We start from the raw sequence: 16475 nt of genomic DNA, 5'->3' as shown, positions 1-16475 counted from the left end.
CTCTGACACTGATAGTACCTCATAAAAAAGAATAGTACCATAAGATTGTTTGGAAGGCCAGAAAAAAATATAACCTTTCTGATTATATGAACCAAATGGTGACTGAAGAATATTAAGGGTTAAATATATATATCCTTGTAAGCTTGAAAGGCAATCCTAAAATGACTATTCTAATATGAATCAGAGACAGTTAATATAAAAAAGTGTGACATTTACTTTGGATTAATTTGTCTGCAATATGGATCATACGGTTCCTCCATCTGAAACGCATTACTTGAAAAAAATAAGGCCTCTTGATTTCAATAATCCTTACTTCCAAGTAGCATTCCTGATAGAGAATAGTCTTGAGACTTCTTTTAGTTGGCACTAGGTGTCACCTTTAAGCAACATCTTGGGATGTGCTTGATATTATGAATGACTGAAACTACCCATTCAGTGGCCGGCGTATAGAAAGCCTTCAGCTGTGTGCACATCAAGGATACATGTGTGTTTATGTAGTGCTTCATACATTTAAAAGCACTTGTGTGTCCACCATCACAGGAGTGCATACAGCAGTCCTGACCTAAGACATTTTGCTGCCTGAAGCACAGCTCAAATGACACCCTCCTCTTGCTAAAGTCTAGCTGCACCATTTAAAATGATGCTAAATCCTGCCTTCATATATACCCCTCATGGTGCTGTCTTAACTGGGTTGCTTCACCTTGCTGCATGGCAGAATTGGCCCTGGTGCATGAAAAAAGTGGGCCTGTTAAGAATTGCATGTAGATATGAACCAATGCCTCCACATGGGGGCTGTTGATGTTGTTCCTACATTTTGTACAACTACAGCTGCCTTTAAAAAAACAACACAGAGTCATGAATAATAAGCCAAGAGAGACTAGAGTAGCTACTTGTACAAAATATCTCAGCCTCAGTTCACTTTCTGCAAAATAGAAATAAAAACTGATTATTTGCAGCACCTCATCTCGGGAACTCCCCCCTTCCTCCAATTTATATTAGGCAGGCACCTTTGTTATATTGTTTCTGATGCCTGCTAAAAACTTTTGGCACCTGTTTTGGCAAGCCTAAGTAGACATGTAGTTTTATAATGTACACATATTTTAAATACGCAAATTTCATCTATATTTTGATAAATTTTACACCTACTTGTTTTTAAAGTTTGGTTTTATCAGCATATTTTTGTGTATATTTTGTATTGCTTTATGTGATGGTGTGTGCTCGAGTGCAGGTGGGGAAATGTTCCCAATGAATGCAATCAAACATTGGCATATAGATGTTGATGCGTTTTCATCTTTTTAGTCTTACTGTTTTAATTGTTTTAACAATGTTTTAATTACTTGTTTTTAACTCTTTTACTGATAATTTTAATTTTTTTGGTAAACCGCTTAGAGATTTTCTACAATCAAGCAGTATATAAATTTTGTTAAAAATAAAATAAAATAAATGTAAACCTCTTAGAGGTTGTTTATTTATTTATGTTATTATTTAATTTGTATCCCGCCCTTCCTCCCAGCATGAGCCCAGGGAGGCAAACGAAGTGCTAAAAACACTTTAAAACATCATAAAAACGGATCTTAAAATACATTAAAACAAAACAGCGTTAAAAACATTTTTAAAAAACAACTTTTAAAAAGGGTTAAAAACATTATTAAAAACATATTAAGCAATTCTAACACAGACGCAGGCTGGTTGTTGGGTTTTTTTTAAATTCAGTGATATGTAAATCTTGTTAAACAAACAGCAACTTACTTCATCGTGCTATACAAACATTTCTGCAACCAAATGGAGCCAACTTCATCAGTCTAAATAATCTGCTCCTTGCATCTAATTCCCATTTCAATTTGTATTGCCTGTTGGGACTGGGGTTGGTGGAGGAAAGATATTTTTTATAGGCAGTTACCTGACTGGAGATGGTGTTGGAGCTCTAACGTGTCTTACAGGAGATGGGGACTGTCTAACCGGGGATGGGGACTGCTGTCGTGCCATCTGTACTTTGGCAGCAATTATTGGTGGAGTTGGTGATATAGAGGTAGGCCGCGGAAGCATCCGCGGAGGTGCCTTGTGTGGCAGCTGTTGCATAGCAGCACTCGTCTCTATGACCATCTCAGCAGTTGTAAGTGTTCTGGCGTCAAAGTGGGCTTCTATCTTCTGCAATGCAAGTACCAATAATGGTAATGAGAATCTGCAACAATAAACACCATCTAAATATTTCTGGTAAACCGATCTGTCAAAATACACACCTTTTCAATTCTGGCTTGTCTTGAAGTTTCTGTAATCTGAGCAGTCGAAACAATTGTCTTTGTCTTTTTAGCGGGAACAGCTTCTTCCTCACCTAATAGAAAGGAAGACAGGGCTCTTAAATCTGTTGTTCCAGTTATTTATGTGCACATATAAACATCACCAGAAAAAAAATTACATGCCCATCTGTTTTTCTTGGGCATGTAGACAAATAATGGGGGGAACTGTTGATGTAAGATTAGTCTTTTTGTATACCTATGTAACTAGGCCATACACATCATGCATAATAAATAAGGCTTTGAATGGATGTTTCAGAATCATTGCAGCATGTCATATAAAGACTAGAAAACCAAAACTACTGTAACATATGAATATGCTCTATGCAATAGTGTTGTTTGATGGCTTCTGTGGCTACTCAGCTCATTTTTGATGAGTTTCGTATGCTTCCTTGAATGTAACCTTTGTGTAGTTGCCCTAATCCAGGTAGGAGCCATACACACATGGCTCCCACAGATGTATTTCTAGCCACACATGATAAGGTGTGTTATATGCATAATTGCCCAGCCTAATCTGATGGGCAAGGTGAGCGCATGCTGCATGGAGCCTTGAAGAAGAAGAAAAACACATAATCCTCTCTACTGGGAAGGAGTCGAAGCTCAGTGGCAGAGAGCACATTGTGTATATAGACTTTCCTAGGTTCAGTCCCTAGCATAAGAAAGGCTCCTGTCTGAAACCCCAGAGAGTCATTGCCAGTAAGATAATACTGAGCTAGACTGACCAGTTTTCTGTCTCAGTAAGGGTTTTCACCCATTACATTCAATGAGTGTACAATCTCTGTACCAGTGTTCACAAATAGGTGGGCTGTACACACATGGTACAGTTATTCACATGTAACATTCAGCGAGCGTGGAGTCTGTGCACCTGTGTACAAAATAGTTAAGCGGTACAAATAAAACAAGTGTATACCCTTTCAAGCACACACTTGTACATTAGTAGAGACATCTTGTACCTGTGTGCAGTGTCATGTGTGGACTAGCCTAGTTTTCCTGCTTTTGGCTGTTTGACAGAGGGAGCAGAAGTTGGATTATGTGGTCTGCCCTCCACCCTTCTCCATCAAACAGCTGATTGACAGGATTTCTGCTCTAGCTGCTCCATTTGTACTTTTTTGGGCTGAAGCTGTTGGAAAGAAAGAGGCAGCCCAATACTGGCATAGACTTCTATTTGCCCACTGGAGCTCCTGGAGCTTTGAGCAAATGCAAACATGTGCCCAAGCAAGTCATCATGAAGCTACAGTACACAGCAGGATAAGCCCCGGGGATAAGAATTTAGCCCACGCCTTGCTGGATTTTATATTAAAGCAACTTTCAAACAATTCTAGGAACAATGGAGGCAATAACAAAGATCAAGTTTTTGCCTCACACATGCATAAGCAATACCTAATCATTTTTCCCTTATACTAACAGGGAAGAAATGCAGATAGAGTTATTTTGATGTTATTGAGGGGTGGGGAGAAATTCTTCCCTTCATGCTGAGGTATTTATGATAAGTTTCAGCCTGGAGTGAAATTTTACATCTGAGTTATAAATGCTTGAGAGACATGATGCTGATGGATCTGTAATCGGAGTGTCGATACTGCCATGATAATACAATTTGTATGTGTGTGTGTGGTTTCTGTTTTTCACAAACTTCTGATCTGTTATTACCTTGAACTATTAGTTCGGCTGTTGAAGTAGCTCGTCCCACGCTATTTGTGGCGTTTACTGAATAGGTTCCGGAGTCTTCGGGGTAAGCTTCTGCAATTATTAAACTGTAGAGGTCTCCTTCGTGTAAAATTTGAAAATCGGGGGAGCTCTGAATTTCGACTCCCTCCCGATAGAACTTCACCACAGGTGTAGGGATTCCAGTCACTCTCACATCAAGGCGAACTTGGCTTCCTTGTCTTGTTGTCATGCTCTGTAGTCGTTTTGAAAAGTTTGGTGGTGCTGTTTCAGCTGTAGTTTAGATTAAGAAGAAGAAACATGCTTAAATACGAAAGACACAAAAAGACCAATTTCTGCTAAAATAATGTATTGTATTAAAATTCTTACATTAGAGCAGGAATGGCCAACCTGAAGCCCTTCAGATATTTTCAGACTGCAACTCCCATAATCCCTGACCATGGGCAGGGACTGATGGGAGTTGAAATCCAACAACATCTGGAGGGCCAGAGGTCACCCATCCCTGTATTAAAATGTTAAATGTGTATTAGAATATTAATATTTAATAGAATTAATAATATTTAATATTTAATATATTAGAATTAGAATTAATAATATTTAATATTAGACTATTAAATATGAATTAAATATTCTTGGTAATTGCTCCAATATAGGATTCCCAAATTATAACTTTCCCCTGAAGAACATACTCCTTTGTAATAACAAAACTGAAGTATTTTTTAAAGTGTTGATAGGATTGATCTTATTCATAAACTTGGTGCCAATAATAAGAGACCATATTTTTGTATTTCAACTGAAGAGTTTCAGTGGTAAACTCTTGTGAAATAACTAGGGATGCACATTGGATTGAGCCAATTCTGGGGGATCCAGGCTTGGGCTGAGTCAGATCGAGGCAGCCCTGCATCAACCCAGGTCAGGTTCAGCCACCCAGAACAACCTGGGGTTGTCAGGGCAAGGTGTCTTCAGCAGAGCTTGGAAAAGTTACTTTTTTGAACTACAGCTCCCATCAGCCTAATCCAGTGGCCATGTTGCCTAGGGCTGATGGGAGTTGTAGTTCAAAAAAGTAACTTTTCCAAGCTCTTCAGGTGGGAAGGCTGCAGGGATTGGCTTTGCCAGCATTCTCCTTGCAGGGAACATGCTGAGACAGCAGACTCCCAGCAGCAATGAATCCTCCAGTCACCAGTTATTGAGCAGAGAATTCAGTCTTGTGGGCTGCAGTGTGCTTCTTTGTAAGAACTATATGAACCATAGAATTTGGAGATGGATCCAGGGTAGGGTGGGTGGTTCCTAGGTCAACCCAGATCAAGCCGGGGTGGTCCAGTGGTTCATGAAGAGCCCTAAAAATAAGTTAAGCATCTATTGATACAATTAGAAATAAATATTTCTCTTGGGTGCAGGGTTCAATAATTCCAATAAAGTCAGTGAAGCCTCTAGTATGTTAAATGTTACATTATTAGGCAGAATTGAAATTATGTACCCAGCGAAAGAGTTTGTGCATTCAGGTTGTAAGTAGATGTTTCCCTGAAATAACTATATATTACCCATTGGATATTCTGTATATGGGTGCCCAACCACACACAGAGAATATATAGAAAATACAACAAATGTAACGTATGATATGAGCAAATACCATTTATGAGATACTTGTATCCCTTTTTCAAGGGGAAAAGTTCACGAGGAACTTGTATACACAAGGATGTCACATGGAAATATATCTGCAGAGTGGAGACAGCATGTGAAAGCCATCAGCTCACCTCATGTATGCTATATTTGACTGGTCCTTACTTCCAAACAAATGTGTTTAGGATTAAGGGGTAAATTAAATATGAAGAACCTTATCATGAAGTAGTCTTTGAGAATATAGGTAGTAAGATTTTGAAAGTGGTGGTGGTGGAGAGGTTTGCTTAACGACACTGATTTCCTTTCCTTGATTTCATGCTTCAAGATGTAGTAGTTGTGGGTCACTTTCAATGGGTTGTTTGGGTTAAAGAAGGGAAGTGCCAACTTCTGCTATTTCCCTAATTTCATAACATACCTGTGACGAGTAGTTCAGCGGTACTAGTTGCTTGTCCAGATCCATTGGTGGCTTGTATAGTGTATCTTCCACTGTTAGCGGCTGTCACGGTGGGGATCACAAGTTTAGCGCGGCCATCGCTAAATGAGATCTGCACACCGGGCAGAGTTGCAGCAGAAAGAACCTGGCCATCCCGATACCAGCTCACCTCAGGAACTGGGAAACCTTTAGCAAAGACAGTTACAAGTGTTAGCATTAGTCAGCTTGCCATGGGGGTTGCGGCAATGGTCATTAAATATCTCTGCTTGTATCTGATGCACATGGGGATGCCGTTACGACATAGTTTTAAGGAGGGTTGTCATAATGACCAAGGGCCTCAGTTCCTAATCAGGCAAGAAGAATGTGACTCAAGGGATATTGTAATTTGAGAAAACCACGCCTCACCACACCCTTGATTGCAAGAACATGGTGAGATTCATTTCTGCTTTCTGTGCAGTTAGAGCCACCTGGCAGTCTTCTGTTTTCACCGTCCATCAATTAAAAAAACCAAGATAATGCCATCTAAATTTTCAATGGAAGGAGTGGCTGGGGTATGAATGATGGGAAGGGATCTTTCTTAGATGGCACATTGAATGTAATTTGTCTTTCTTAATCTTTAGTTAATATAGAGAGCTAGAGAGTTAAAATTTTCTGCACATTTACACTATGCACCATATAAAGTTTTTGTATTATTAGGGAGCTTGCAGCCTCATGGTTAAAATGATGGGCTGAGCACTTGAAGTCAATCATCATCATCATCATCATCATTTCCAGAAGGATATCCAGAAGAAGCCTATGTCTCAGCCTTCCCATTAACATACTAAGTAATCTTAAGGAGGAGAGCCAGTGTGGCATAGAGGTTAAGGTGTTGGACTAGGACCTGGGAGACCAGGGTTCGAATCCCCACACAGCCATGAAGTTCACTGGGTGACCTTGGGCCAGTCACTGCCTCTCAGCCTCAGAGGAAGGCAATGGTAAACCCCCTCTGAATACTGTTTACCATGAAAACTGTATTCATAGGGTCACCATAAGTCGGGATTGACTCCAAGGCAGTACAACCAACCAACAACTCTTAAGGAAGTAGCTCTCAGCTTCAGCCTCCCATCTCTAATAAGGGGATAATCGTTCTGACTAAGGCTGGCCCTACTGAGGCAACTGCCTCAAGTGGCAGATGCTGACCTCTCTTTCTGAGCTCATCAGCCATTCTCTATATGGCCTGTCCTGTCCTGTACTCCTTAAGTTAGCCTGCTGCCCTCAGGTGCAGTGGAAGGTCAGGGTTTGCATCCCTTTGACAGTACTGAAGTAAGATTCAGCTGGCCAGCCCTGCTGGCTTGATTATGTGGAATGGGGGTGGAATGGGGGTGGGGCAGAACCCCAGCTTGTCCTTTGCCCCAGGCAGCAAAATGTCCTTACATGATCGCTGTGAGGGTTGCTGAATGGATGCATGTAAGGAGCTTTGAACATAAGAACATAAGAACATAAGAAGAGCCTGCTGGATCAGGCCAGTGGCCCATCTAGTCCAGCATCCTGTTCTCACAGTGGCCAACCAGGTGCCTGGGAAATGTGCTAAATAAAGTATCACTTTTATGTTGTAGACAGAAAAATTATATTGTAGAAAAATTATATTGTAGTATATTTATTAAGATTATTTTGAAAAAATCTGAGTTTGTTGCCCTTAATATACCGTTGTGTGTGTGTGCATGCGTGTGTGTGTGGGTGTGTGCATGTGTATATACTTTGTATTATCATAGGTAGTTTAGTTGCTGTTATGTGCCTTCAAGTCAATTATGACTTATGGCAACCCTATGAATCAGCAACCTCCAATAGCATCAATTATAAACCACCCTGTTCAAATCTTGTAAGTTCAGGTCTGTGGCTTCCTTTATGGACTCAATCAAGAGATCCAGAAATAGCGCACAACTACTTTCTTCACAGTATTTATAACATTGTTGTTGTTGTTGTTATGTGCCTTCAAGTCGATTACGACTTATGGTGACCCTATGAATCAGTGACCTCCAAGAGCATCTGTCATGAGCCACCCTGTTCAGATCTTGTAAGTTCAGGTCTGTGGCTTCCTTTATGGAATCAATCCATCTCTTGTTTGGCCTTCCTCTTTTTCTATTCCCTTCTGTTTTTTCCAGCATTATGGTCTTTTCTAGTGAATCAGGTCTTCTCATGATGTGCCCAAAGTATGATAACCTCAGTTTCATCATTTTAGCTTCTAGTGATAGTTCTGGTTTAATTTGTTCTAACACCCAGTTATTTGTCTTTTTCATGGTCCATGGTACCTCCAAAGCTCTCCTCTAACACCACATTTCAAATGAGTTGATTTTTCTCTTATCCACTTTTGTCACTGTCCAACTTTCACATCCATACATAGAGATCGGGAATACCATGGTCTGAATGATCCTGACTTTAGTGTTCAGTGATACATATTTGCATTTGAGGACTTATTCTAGTTCTCTCATAGCTGCCCTCCCCAGTCCTAGCCTTCTTCTAATTTCTTGACTATTGTCTCCATTTTGGTTAATGAATGTGCCAAGATATTGATAATCCTTGATAATCCTTGGTACAGAAAAACTAAATTTTAAATGACTGATGATTGATAAGGGGGGGAAGCACAAGTACATTTTTGTGATTTAGCTCAGATTTGAAGAGATAAAAATTGCTCATAGATTTTAGTGCATTAGAAACCCAAATCCTGAATTACTGTCAGACCTGTCTGAATTGATGAGTGGCTTTAGGGAAAGAGGGATTTACAACATCTTGCAATGTGAGTTTTACAATAAGATTACTCTGGGTAAAGGCTTGGATTGAAAACAAGAGCAAAAGAGAGGGACTTTCAGAAATGCTACCTCTTGCTATGGAACAGAGAACCTAGAAAAATATTCCTGCCTGTCCAGTCATATTTCAGTCTCATTGATGTACCAAGGAACCCAGTGAACATAGCAGAAGGAAGAATATTGAGAGATAAAAAGAATCTTACCCCTAAGGTAGGAGTGGGGACTGGGGAACTGTTTTCAGCCTCAGGGACAAATTCCCTTATAGCACCCATCCAGGGGCTGTATGTCAACGGTAGGCATGGGCAGAGGCAAAAAATGCGTGGCACAATAAATGTGACTCTTATCTTTGTATAGCAGACTTCATTCTACCCATGCAAAAGTAAGTTCAAGGACACATTTTAGCCAGGCAAGGGGTGGGGAGGCATAGAACAGGGCTGGTGAGAGGTGTAACCTGGGGAGAGGTGATGTGGACTAAAAAGGGGCTGTGTGGCTTGGAGCGAGTCCCAAGGGCCAGATAGCAGGGGTGTAGCCATCCAGTGTCTTGTGAGGTCTTAGATCCCTTACTTTTTTGGGAGCAGGGTCCCAACAGGTTCCCTATATCTCCAGCATCCTATGAGCTGATCAGCATGAAAGGGGACTGTGTTAGCCACTGAGAAGAGTCTTCAAACATGTTTCCTTGTCCTTTCCTGCATTTTGGAGCCAATCAGCGTAAAAGGAGGTGAGAGCCACTGAGAAGACTCTTCTCAGTAGCTAACACTCTTCCCTTTCATGCTTATTGGCTCCTAAGGATGTCTGCTGTTATGGCAGAAGGCATGAACAAGGTATTTGGGCTAATCCTAGCGAGCCTTCTGAATTTATGCGCCTTATGAAGAAGGAGGCCTAACATGCTTCCTGACAGATTAACTCCTTGGTAGCCTCAGTTTACCATGCCAGATCCTGAGTTACTCACTGCACCTTCTGGAACCAATACTTCTATACACACACCAGCTGAATTCTAATACCGGAAGTGAGCTTAGCTAATAGAAAAGTGTTTGGGCAGAGAGGTATGGGGAGGTAAGCAGAGGGTACATGGAAGCCATTTTGGCATATAAACAGTGTATAAATAAATATATAAATATAGAGGAAGGTTCAGTGTCCCTCTATGCCCCTTTTGTTAAAACTGCCCCCCCTCCTTTTTGAGATTGAGGCAGTTCCATGTTTAAATTCACAAGACTGTCACCATCATATCCAGTTTGGCCTTTTTTAAAAAAGGCAATACTTTCAAGTAAGTATTAGGCAAAATAGATCCTCCCACACAAATGAACACAAGGCTCAATGGCCCCAAGAATTATTGGCAGTCTTGCCCTTCCTCTCACTGCAAAATATACCGTTCAGAAGAAGGAATTAGAGTAAGTTAGGGTGGAGTATAGGGGGAAAGGAAGCCACAGAGATAGGACTGAAGTGGAGGGGCTGTGGGGAAACACTGCCAGCAGAATAGAACTGAGCCCTGGCAAAGTTGCTCATGTTTCTTAGGCTGGTTCTGTAGTTTTGTTCCCTATGTATCATGGTTCTCTCCTGGGATAAATATATATCATATTGCCTATGGCTATGACCAATGTGTGCCTTTGAGCCTCTTGAGGTTCTGAGTCATGGAGTATTTCCATACTGTATTCCGTTCCAGTAATGTGGCCCTTCACTTAAAAACATGTGGGCTGCTAAAAGTTGCAACATGATCTCATTAGGCCTGGCAATGCTTGCAGCACATCTGAAACAGGCCTTGTTCCCCTTCTGAAATCAACTTGAGGCACCCTACTGAAACCAGGCCTTATGTGTGCAGGTTTGGGAGAATTTGGGCCACTTTGCAGCATGACTTAAATAGAAGCTTAAGATTTAAGGGATTCAGTAATGGAAGTCCTGCTGAGGTAATGATCAGGATTGAAAATGATACCTGTGTGATCTACAAACTAACCAAGGTGATTTCATTAGTCTTATTATTTGATCACTGTAAACTGCCCTGGGAAGCCTTTTTGGCTGAAGAGTAGAATAAAAATGATTCAAATAAATAAAATAAAATAAATGTGAGAACAGGATGCTGGACTAAATAGACATTTGGCCTGATCCAGCTGTGCTCTTCTTATGTTGTCTATGTTCTTTTGTCCTAAAAACAACTTAAAGGTGATTTACCCAGCCACCAACTATTTCAGCATGTGGCAGCTGCAGGAATAGTCTGGCATCACCACCCCCCACCCTGGGCTGCTAGTAGATTTTCCTGGACAGCCACTCTGAGTGAAGAGGTAGACCATCAAGACCTCAGTTAGTCTCTCCTGCAGAATGGCCTACTGACAGGGCTTGTTACCCACAGATAACACTTTCTCCATTCCCTTCTGTTACCTTTGGTTTGTCAAGTGGGAGATAAGATACAGGAGGTACCATTCAGGGGGTCCCAAATCTGGCCTGCTGGTTCCTAATCTATTTCACTTGCTTCTTCAAAATTAGTTGCTTTGACATTTGTCAAGCCAGTTATGTGCTTGCTAGTGTTGAACAGGGCCCAATCCACAATTAGGATGATCAGTCTTGGCTTGCCAGAATCCAAATTCATGGAGGCATGTTCTCTGGGGCTAACATGTACATTGTTTTAATTTGTTTTAAACTATTTTTAATAACAGAACCTACTGGTGAAGGGTGGATAACAAATGTTTTGATGATGATGATGATGTAGGCCACCAGAAAAAGCATTTTGGCCTGCTAGGCATTTGAAAACCCTCCACTTTCATTTTATTATTGATGGCTTGTTTTAGTGTGGCGGACCAGTGGGGAAAATGTCTATACAAGAAATGGCAAAATAACCCAAAACCTCTACACCAACTTGAACTCTTAGATAGAAGGGAAGGGAATTATTATTAATGTGTAACTGTGCAAAGATTTCCAGACTCTTTTGAAGACTTTGGAAGGAGGAAAAAAGTGTAGAAGCTCATGAGTTCAATAGGCTGTTAGCAATGGCTTTTGAAGTGAGGCACTTTGCAAGCACTTCTTGTCCCAGTGGTTTTGGATGTAGCTCTGGCACTGGCTGCTCAAAGCTGTGCAGCTTCCTAACTTTTGTCAATTATGGCAACTAAAAACCTTTTCATGTTGTCATAATGTTTCAGACTTTATGGGGCAGACTTTTAAACTTTGTGTAGTGAGCAAGGTATGCAACATGGTCCTCCCAGCAATTTGAATGGTCAGACTATACCTTTGCTATATTCGCTGAGAACTCTCTTCCTGACCCTATATACTAACAGGGAAGGTCTCTGCACTGAAGCATTCCATTTCCTCCAGGTTAGCTTAGTGCTGAAGTTTTCCTCGGAATAGGAATCATGTGGTGTCAAATGAAGGCTTCAAGAGAGGAAGAGCCAACAAATTCCTCTGAGTTTCCTGCCTTTGAGAGGTAGAGGGAGCTAAACCAACTTGGAGACATCCAGCACCCAAGCGAGGTGAACCTTTCACCAATTCTGATCCTAACTCGGTGAGCCCCCATCAGCATGCTCAGCCACCGCCACCCTGGTGCAAACAGGCAGGGGACCACTGTGAGGTGGGAACAGAGGTGTATAACAAACTCCTTTTAAAATTACCCTCCGCAGAGGTCCCCCTGAATGAACTGATGCACCTTGACTATTGTGTCCAGAGAAATCAGCAAAACACAAGGGAAGCAATGATTGTAAGATGAAAGCCTTACCACTTATGTGAGCCTCAAAGGTTGCGGCACTACCCTCCAGTGCCACAACACTTTGTAACGGCTGTGTAAACGTTGGTGCTTTTGTCGTCATCTTGAAAGGCACTCTGTAAAGAAAGATGGAAATAAAAATTGTATGTGAGACAATGTCAATCTGCTTAAAGTCCTCAGCACAGCATGGTGAGACACTCTGCACTCTACTTTCATAGGGAATGATTTACACTGATTACATGGGACCTGTGGGCTCTTGACTGGGGTTCATCTCCAGAAAGCAGCATTTTACGAAGAATTATGCATTGTAATTATTGTTTCTGTATTATCTGCAGCTCCGATTAGCATGGTAAGTAATATGATTGCCACTGGCTTCAAGGGAGGCTGCATATTGTCAAATGGAAATAAGCATACTGCTTAAGTGTCTCCTTTCTTATGCTGATGCTGCTACTGCTTTACAATCTGACCTTTGCTCCATTATTCTCAAACCAGATTATAATTTTTTTTAAAAAGTGAAAATGAGGCAGGAGGGAATAATTTTCTTCACAACCACAAAACTGTGTGAAAATGCTAGTATCATTTCCATCTTCCATATGTCTTTAAACAATGACCATTAAAGCACAGTGGAAATCTTCAATCTATTTGGAAATTTAGACGTGTTTAAAAAGAACCTCTTTAGAATGCTTAATAGTTTCCTTTAATATGAAAGAAATATTGGGGGGGGAAGCAGAAGATAAACACAAAATGTAAATGCAAAACCACAAGCAGCCAGTTGAATCTAGGAGGGAGAGAGAGAAAGATGGGGGCCAGAGATGGGGGCCAACTTTGAAATGTGAGCTAGGCTATAAGATAACTGACATTGATGGTGTGAACAACTGCAGGAAGGTGCAAAATCTGAAAACCCCACCCTCACCCCAGGCTAAAATGTCTGTTGGTGTAATACAATGTCCTTATTCTGGTAAGCCACATAAAAGTATATAGTCATAACGTAATAATTCATCTTATGTTGCTTAATATGCAATACCTATCAACTTAATGCCTTAACATCCCATTATATTAACTTGACTACTGAATCTGTCATAAAAACAGCAGGGTCGCTATACTGATATCTTTAATGAATTCCCACAAGGGTATGAATGGAGGCATCAGAGGTTTGATCAGAAACAGCTTGGATCCCAGTCTGCTTCTTATTTCAGTGCTATATGGGAGGCCTATTTCTCTTGGTCATCATAAAAATTCCTATGGCTGTTAAGTTCAGGCAGTCTGATTCTGCCGTGATAAGAATAAGAAGCTGTATTTTAGCAAGAAGAACATGCCAGTGTGCTGCCTTTTTAATGCATATAGACCATTGTGAGTTCTTTCCTTTCTGTTTCTAAAATAGTTACTAGTTCCAGATTTCTAGAAAGTGAAGTGCTTTACATGAGTTCATTTCAACACTTAGTCTTAAAATGAAACTATTTATTTGACTTTAAAATGTAATTCACCCAGCTGGGTTCCTCACTTTATCTGCAGCTATAGCATTCAGCTAAAAAAAAGAAAGCAAAGACTATCAAAACCAAAATCTAGGATGGTTTAATTCTATATCATATATGTTGTAGTCTCCAAAATGCTTTTGCCTACCCTAAAGTAGCAGGAAAAAATTTCTCTTATCCAAATTGTGATCTTATATGGCTTTTGTATTATTAGTATTTCAAAGGTATGCCTATGAAATGTCACATTCCAAAAATAACCATTCCAGTTTTGACTGACAGCAGGCAAGTGGTCCAGAGCTGCAGTGTAATGGATAACCCAGCAGCTGATTCCCTTAAAAAGTCATCAGCAAGCAGCCAATACCATGTGCGTTTTATCTGAGCTATTCTGGGAGCGTCTCCATTTATCTACAAGTAACATAACCTTGAGCGCTCCCTGGAAGCATTAAAAGTTAACCAGACATTTTAAAAAGCATTTTTAAAGAGTCTTTTGAAATAGCTTTTCACCCTCAAGCACATTTAAAGAGGTATTAGCCAAGTATTTCAAAGACCTAAAAATTCACAGTCAACAAGGCATCGTTACTTTAATGAAAAACTGCATTCTAGTTTACAAGAATCATGTAGGACACCCCTCACCCCCAATTTTAGCTCCTGATTACATGCATATTGACCCAATGGGTTACTTTGTTACAGAAAATATAGTTATTACAGACATGCTACTAACCTGATTTCACAAGAGTGCCTAACAGGAGTGGGCTAAGCCCAAGTGTAACTTCCTTAAACGACGTCCTTATCCAGAGTATGATTTTAAACAATCCCAACATGAGAATGGTTGAGCCTCTAACCATAAAAAAACAAAACTACACAGTTGAGACAGTGTAGTTTTGCTTTTCCCTGCAATCCCTACACCCGAGGCGAGGCTGGGAATGCACGACTGCTCAGAAGTGCTAACATGGTTGTTTTACTTTTTATACCCCAGATCTGCTGACAACTCTGCCTCTGTCACCTTGGTGTCACTTCTGATTGGCTTCTTTGAGAGAAAAGGCCCCGAGAGAAGGGGGAGTCCACTTACCCAATAGGCCACCTGTTTGCCTGACTGACAATGCTAAATTTGGCACTACAAGAGAGGCCATGCTGAGGAAAAAGCAGCCAGTCATTCAGAAAGTAGAGATGTGTGAGAGACAGTGATTGTATCTGATGCTACTAAGCAGTTCATACCTTGTGTATTAAGAAATGTGTGTGAGGGGGTAAAAAATAAAGGGGGGGAAGTTAACAGAGATTGTATCAGCTAGTCAAGAAGAGCCAGCTAAGTAATGGGCTCCACCAGTCCCAATAAAACAAAGCCATGCATTTGCCTCCCTGTGAACAAAAAAGTGGATGCCAAATGCAACTGTCAATCTCCATGTCAATTAAGTAAACTGATCTTATGCCATGTGAACTTATTATACTGGTAGAATATATTGTTTTGAGTTAATAAAGGGTAAGGGTGCTTGTTTAATGTCAGAATAACAGACACTTCTTTTCTGAAGGTGGTTAAGGCATTGCTTCCAGGATGACTTAACAAAAACATGGTCTGAATGCAAACAAAAGTGTTTCTCCCCCTCCCCGTATAATCAGAGATAATCCTTGATCAGAGGTCATAGATTGGGCCTAGCAAAGATACATCAACTTGTACTGCAAACACCAGAATATTTAAGAGGGAGGCGATTTTGACTTCCACCTCTCTGCTTTAGATAATGAAAGTAGAGATAAGGGGCTAAATGCAGCAATGCCCCTCTGTTCATGGAAGGGGCTTGAATTCAGTGGAGGATCCCACAAACCAAAGTGTGGGGGAGAGGAGGTGATTTTTTCCACTAATCCTGCCTCCCCCATTCACCCCTCTGGACCCACCAAAATGTACTTTGGAGTGTTGGGGGACCCTCTGAGAGATAATGGGGGGCTACAAAGCAAAGGGCACTATTGGGTACAAACTAGGGATATGCTAGAATTTTGCAAAATTTGAATTTGACATCAGATTTCCTATTTATTTGCACTTTTTTTGTCCTTGTGGATTGGTTTTTTTCCTAGCAGTTTTCCATGGCTGAAGCAGATTTTTTTTAAAAAAAATTCACCTCACAAATATCAATATTCATATTTCTATTTTGAGGAAAATATAAATATTTTAAATCAATTAAAATTTATATTTTTAAAAAATATCAATATTAATATCAATATTATTGCAGGGGTGAAATGAATCTGTATTTATTGCAAATAGCGAGCATTGATCCTTTCCGAAGCAGTACTGGAAGGAAGTTCAACAGACCAAAAATTGAACTGGCACTGAAATGTGGATCCCATCCGTAGTACAAACGCTTGAGTAGTTTAATATTTGCATTCATTCAGAGGATATCCATAGAGCAAAACAAAGATGTTTTACGGCTTAACCTAAGGCTGAAATATTATATTCTACCACTTTAATTTAAGCATTTTCCATTTAGCTGGTTGCTAAGGGAATTTATTAACAGTCAATTGAGAGTAGCTTCAGATGTCCTA

General features: G+C 40.4%; 1 protein-coding gene across 23 annotated transcripts in view; it reads right to left on the bottom strand.

The window, feature by feature from the left end:
* The window catches only part of TTN (titin), a 359167-nt gene extending 344296 nt beyond the window's left edge, over positions 1-14871 (bottom strand). For all 23 annotated transcript variants that reach the window (XM_061608344.1, XM_061608325.1, XM_061608332.1 and 20 more), the window contains exons 1-6: positions 14668-14871; positions 12487-12590; positions 5992-6195; positions 3942-4229; positions 2241-2332; positions 1901-2148 (exon numbers count right to left, since the gene is read on the bottom strand). In XM_061608344.1, coding sequence (XP_061464328.1) covers positions 1901-2148; positions 2241-2332; positions 3942-4229; positions 5992-6195; positions 12487-12577 — 923 coding nt within the window. In that variant the 5' untranslated portion in view covers positions 12578-12590; positions 14668-14871. The remainder of the gene's footprint in view (positions 1-1900; positions 2149-2240; positions 2333-3941; positions 4230-5991; positions 6196-12486; positions 12591-14667) is intronic.
* Between the last annotated feature and the right edge of the window lie 1604 nt (positions 14872-16475).

Source organism: Rhineura floridana, chromosome 2 (assembly GCF_030035675.1).
Source record: "Rhineura floridana isolate rRhiFlo1 chromosome 2, rRhiFlo1.hap2, whole genome shotgun sequence".
Taxonomy (NCBI): Eukaryota; Metazoa; Chordata; class Lepidosauria; order Squamata; family Rhineuridae; genus Rhineura; species Rhineura floridana.
The sequence above is the reverse complement of the archived record's forward strand: the minus strand, read 5'-3'. Positions and strand labels throughout refer to the sequence as shown.